The 6,359-nt window shown below is 25.9% G+C and overlaps 1 protein-coding gene across 1 annotated transcript; it reads left to right on the forward strand.

Moving 5' to 3' along the window:
- The first annotated feature begins 310 nt into the window (after positions 1-310).
- Positions 311-3,114, forward strand: LOC132927126 (uncharacterized). Its single transcript, XM_060991583.1, has 3 exons — positions 311-766; positions 835-963; positions 2,929-3,114. The coding sequence occupies exons 1-3, from the start codon at positions 623-625 to the stop codon at positions 3,106-3,108; spliced, it is 453 nt and encodes a 150-aa protein (XP_060847566.1). The 5' UTR covers positions 311-622; the 3' UTR covers positions 3,109-3,114.
- Positions 3,115-6,359: the final 3,245 nt, after the last annotated feature.

A 6,359-nucleotide genomic window follows, 5' to 3' on the forward strand; every position in this document is an offset into this window, starting at 1 on the left:
TATTCTGCGCCGCTCAACACTGTGATCCAACATAGGCTGTCGTGCAATCATAGTGTCTATATCCCTGACGAAAAGTGGTGGCTAGCCGCCGCCATACTACGAACCCCACACACCGTGTAGACGTTGGTTCTCGTTCTATTGTGACCATCTGTTACGGTCCGGAATGGCGGCGGCGCGGCACATTTTGGCGCTATTGCTTTGTTTGATAACTACTTCAATAAATATTCCGCTTGGAACGTGACGGTCAGCCGACTCCATAGAAAATTAATAATTGTAGTCTGCGCAACGAACACTTGCCGGTGACCGGCGTTACTCTAGGGGTTATTTCCAATCAGTGGTTATCATTATAGATGTAAAACAAATTGTCGTGTGCTTATTGTGTAAATATTGCGGTAGTGCGGTGCAGTTTAAGAACCCATGGCTAACGCCGGACTAGTTTTTGTTGTGCAAACATAATATAATATGATGTCCGTGTGCATCTCGTGACCGTCGGCCCTCGTCAATCGTCATTCTTTGCCTACCGTTCGTAGCCTTACTACATTGACCGCTCCCACCCGACACGCATTTGATTTAGTATTTCGCTGGTGATTTTATATTGCTTGAAAAAACCACCACGATTCAGATGCATTTGCGCAGTAAGACATTCTGCAGGATTTGTCTTGTGGAGCCGAAGTCCAACAAACACTTGATGTTGCTAAACATTTTTAAATCTGCTATTAGAGATATACCATTGACACAACATTTGAAAGATCTATTAGGAATGGAAGTAAGTACCTTTATACATAAGATATGGTAGAACATTTAAATTAAAACGATATTTTCAATTGTCTTTAGATAAGCTCAAAAGATATTAAGCCAAAGACGATATGCGGGAAGTGTTTTATAAAAGTGGCTGATTTGTATGAAAAAAAACAAAATGCGGCCGATTCTAAAAAAACTATTAATTACATTGTTTCAAAGGAAGTATGTGTTGTTATTTATACTCGTTTTATTTATTTATTTATTTTGAATTTAATATGTTTCAACCTAACTGACCTATAAGAAGATAGGTAACATTTATAATTATTTTTAAAATGTTTTAACATAATAATATGGTATTAAGTCAAATTTAAGACTCATATAGGTATATATATATAGACATATTTTTGGTATGCATTTGCCTAAAAGCTATATATATGCTAATGTGATGTTTATATACTCATTTAAGATTTAAGAGGACATCTCATTAACATGTATTGCCTATCTTAAAAGTGTGTAACATAGCAAATGTAGGCTCGGCTATGTTAGTTTATAATTTTACTATTATAGTTCAATTTTTGACGAATTGGACATATTAAAATTAATTGCTACAGGTACTTTAATACTTAGAAATAATTCTTAGATCAATGATGAAATCCAACAGACTGATTAAATTATATGTAATGTATATTTTTACATAATAGTCTAAACAATTTTTCAATTTGTTTAAACTCATAATAATCAAATTCATTAATAGAATATAAGTAATTACTCATAAACTATTAATTAATTATAATATGTGAGAATAAAATATTTAATTTTACTTTAGTAGTTAATATGAGTATATAGTATGGTTATTCAAAGTAAATGAATATGACCATTGATTATAACCATTTTTTATATTAACATTCAAATATTAGAAAGACTTACGCTATGTTATCCAACATTGTGACATAAGTGATAATATAAAACAGTTATACTTATTAATTTATATATAAATAAAATAATTTTTATTATAAGAAAAATATGATGACATTGGTAACCTATTGATCACAAGTGTACAAATATACGGGATGGTGAAAAAGTTCATTCATATAAGTATTATTTTTTTAAATTTTATTGAACTTTCTAAATTTAAATTGGCTTGGACTATTTGATATAGATTCAAGGATTAGTTATTTTATATTATGCATTTCATAAATGTCATACACTATATAGCTATTAACAGAAATATAAGTAAGAAGCGCAACAATAAGTAAATACTTGAGTAAATACATATAATATATAAGTAATAGTTAAATTACACAAATCAATAAACAAGTGAATAAACAAATTGTAAAATATACAGTAGGTGAGCATAAAATACTTTTAAAAAAAAAGTGTAATCCAAGTTGGCTAATTTGCATTACATTAATTATGTCTTAACACTCTTAACTCTCTGTGTTCAAAATTTTCAAATTATTGAATTTAACTTGAATATTAAATGTAGAACTATAGAAAGCAAGTATACAATTATCCTATAAATCATTTATAAAAACAACTAAATAATCAATAGTTACTATAGTACTGAACAGTACTATTCATTAACAATTGAACAGTTTCTAAAAATTTAAATTCTTAACAATAACCTAAAAATAACTTAAATGTTTTAAAGTTTTGGATTTATTTATATTTTAAATTTGTATCAGTGTATAACAAAATGTAAAGGGTATTTTATGAATTTTAAAATATAATACTAGGCAAGACTCAAATTAAATAAAAATTTAATAAAAATAAAAAATAATTGTATATGATAAAGAGGGTAGGAGGATATACGTCTCGTATATATCTGCAGCCTGTATTTCTGACTAATCAGTAAATATTTTTATTATATATTTATATTGTTATTATAGTTATTTATATTACCTACCATTAGTTATACGATGAAAATATTTTGTACTTTGTGTACAGTAAAATATAATAACCTACATACTACTTTTAAATCGCTAAAATTGTTAGTTTTAGTACATAAATCCAACTTCATCTTTTTTTGAACTTCAAATATCTATAAAATTAAATTGTTATTTTATACCCATATACATATAGTAAATATTGTAGCTAAAATATTTAATACATTTCTAACTAAGAAATTAACTATAAAAATGTGTACATCTTTGTAATTTTGACTAATTTTTATATTTTTGTTTTTAGTCTAAAACAGCAAATAAAAAGTCATTCAACAACACGAAATTAAAATCAACTCCAATAATAGACGAAACAAAATTATTACCTGTTAAGAATAATACTTTAAATAATTTATTTTATATTTATTTTGTATTTTTATTGTTTTTTTTCTTTTTAATTTTGTATATTTTAACATTTCTCATTTAATATAACTTATTTTAACCATGCCAAATCTGTTTAATTTATTTTTCAATTTTCCAATTAGTAGAAAGGGTCAGCTATAGTATTTTAAAATAAGGATATTATACTAGGGTCTTTAAATATATAAGTCACTCCTAATGATACTAAAGCAATATTATAAAAAAGGCTATTTTATATCAACTCTGACTGTTGTTTACAGGTATTGATATTATAAGCAGACAATCATTTTAGTGACTGCCTAAGTCAAGGTACACAATGTCACATAAACTAAAATAAAAAAAAATAATTTTTTGTGATTTATCTGTTATTGCTATAATTTTTAACGAAGACCATTTGATCAATGACAAAATGAACTATTAGATACTTTTATCATAAATAATACATAATACATTTCTATTTTAAAATAGTTAACTGCGTTTTAAAAATGTATTTCTATAATTTCAAAAGAAGTATATAATATATTATTATATTACAATTTATTCGGCTGTCATTTACTGTCACACGATTAACTGCAGTGGTATTTTAAAGAGTAAAGTCAATTATGTAACGACAAGTACATTTAAATTTGGCAAATGAAATAATACAAATCAATACATATAAATTTGTATTGAAATTTCTGGAATCCTTGAGATCCGTTAGCACGGCTTTTAAATATCTTACACAAAAAAATTAATTTCTATTAATTTTGTAAATTGAGTACATATACTAATGTAAAAACAGAAAAATCATACTCTATATCTAAAAATAGTTTAGCTCAATTCTAGGAAATCACTGCCTAAACAGTAAGACAAACGACAACAAACTTAAACTTATAGACCTGACAGCTGGGAACGGCTTAGTAATAAATAGTACAATGTTCCTTTATTTATTTTATTATATAAGATTATTTAAGTTAATATAATATTAAAATGTCCAAAGACCATCTGAAGTGGCCTTATTCAAAAACTTATTTCGAGCAACAACTATCAGAATCAGATGTAACTGAAAAAAAATCAAATTTTACATTCAAATGCATGCTATGCATGCCAAAAATAAAATTAATATCAACTTCTATTAGTTCAAATTCAAATTTAAAAACTCACATTAAGGTAAGTTTATTTATATTTTATTATATCGTTTTCCCATGCATATTGGACAAATATTTGTGAATCTAGGAAAAAATATCTAGTTTTTATTTTTTTATTTCTATTAAGTAGTATGGACGTTATGGTTTTATGTATTTTTCACGTTAAATTAATTTAGTTTTTACGATCAACTACCTGTTTTTATTTAATTTTTTTTGATAGATAACATGAAAATAAATCATACACTATATTATAGTAAAAGTACCAATTTTAAAACTTTTGTAAATAACCAATAAATACCTACTAAACTATCTAGTATATTTAATCTATGATAATAGGACAAAAAAAAAATTGATGTTTCTTTCAGCTAGTATTTATGTGTTTTATATTATTGAAATTAATACCTATTTTTTCAGCAGTTCATCCCAGTGAATTAATTAAATTTAATGAGCTTGACAAAAGGAAGCTGTACAATAAAAATAATTGTACTCAACCCGTAAAGCAGTTGAAATTATGGGAATTAATATATATTATTAATTATAAGAATGATTGGTATAATGAGAAAAATATAATAATTTTACAATAAATGTAGTTTACAAAAAATTTTGTTTTTTTCTTATTTATATGCCAATACTCTTTGGGTAGAAGGAATTGAGAAGAAAATTAAATTTTCTCAATGGGATGTATGGTAGTTATTTATTATTTTATTATCTTAGGCGATGAAACCAATTGCAACAGGACTAGATGTTTTACAGGGTGAACAACATGTATGTATTGGATATCTATTACCAACAGGCAACAATTACAGCTATAAACAAGGCATTAAATGAATTTAATAATTTAAATTTCTGTAGACCATTGGTTCATGCTTTAAAAACTGGATTAACTAAAAGGGACTTTTATAAACTTTTTTAATTTTTATAATAATCACTATAATTAAAATAAAAACTTTTACATGTATGCCAATGCTATTCATAAAAATTTAAATTTATTAATTTAGTGAAAATGGTACAAAAACATTTTCCATAACAATTTCATAAATAGCATTTATATTATTATTAGATACCCTGTCGCCCACATATCTGTATATTATAAATAATAATGCACATTTAATATTTAACAAATCTTAAGTTATAACTGAATTGTATCAAGTTTACATAGTGCATTAAAATAATATATACATTGTATTTTTAGGTTTAAAAATTACATGCACTCAAAATCACTACAAATTTCTTCGGCATTGGTACCAAAGTTTAAATTAATTTGGGCTAATCCCGAAGATAGAAATACCATAAAACAATATGTTATTGATGGTATGCATTTTCATTTTGATCAAAACAGAAATCTAAGTTCTTCAAATCTTCAAACAAACAGTGAAGATGAAGATGAATTTTCAGTTTTTCCAATAATGAAATCTCAGTTGTCAATTCTGATTTCCAAACTTTGGTTACTAATTATTTATCAAATACTAGCATTAAGGTACCATCTGATTTAACACAAGAATTGAAAAAAGCTTATATAGAATTTAATACAGCTATACCATCATCTGCACCAGTGGAAAGATTGTTTAGTGCTGATGGTCAATTATTTGATAAAAGAAGAGGATCCATGTCCGATAAAAATTTTTTTTTATTTAAATAATATTATAATATAAATATATTATCTCTTTTTTTAAAATATAATAAATATTTTCAATAAAAAATTATGTTTTGCCTCATTATATAAAGTAATTGATCCGACTTAAATCACAATAATATGATTTATACGTACGAACGGGTATCGAACAGGTACTGATGAGTCCAGATAAATCATATATGTAATATACTGTAGAGTGTAGACTATTCAGATAAGCTAGTATTTAGGGTAAAACTAAAATAATGTTATAATATGACTTATATGTAGTATTAATATCAACCATTTATATGTTTAAAATAATTTTTATAATACAATCGACAGCGTTGCAAATTAGTTTTGTACGGAATCGTGTTAATGAAAAGGTATATGTGGAAACGCGAATCGTCGACTTCGAGCACCTTCTTAATATTAAAAATCCCATTAACTTGGACTGGTGTAGAATTAATTGAAAACGAGTACCTCCCACCATCTAGAATTGAGATAGCATGAAAAATCAAGAGGTTAAAAATTTATAAAACTCCGGGTAAAGATAGAATCCAGGGTAAAATTTTTATAGAG

Source organism: Rhopalosiphum padi, chromosome 3 (assembly GCF_020882245.1).
Source record: "Rhopalosiphum padi isolate XX-2018 chromosome 3, ASM2088224v1, whole genome shotgun sequence".
Lineage (NCBI taxonomy): Eukaryota > Metazoa > Arthropoda > Insecta > Hemiptera > Aphididae > Rhopalosiphum > Rhopalosiphum padi.

Excerpts from the sequence above, each read along its gene's own strand:
- LOC132927126 (XM_060991583.1), top strand. The coding sequence starts at position 623 with ATGCATTTGCGCAGTAAGACATTCTGCAGGATTTGTCTTGTGGAGCCG. Across the intron at positions 767-834 it reads AAGATCTATTAGGAATGGAA|ATAAGCTCAAAAGATATTAA; the intron begins GTAAGTACCTTT and ends AATTGTCTTTAG. Across the intron at positions 964-2,928 it reads ATTACATTGTTTCAAAGGAA|TCTAAAACAGCAAATAAAAA; the intron begins GTATGTGTTGTT and ends TTTTGTTTTTAG.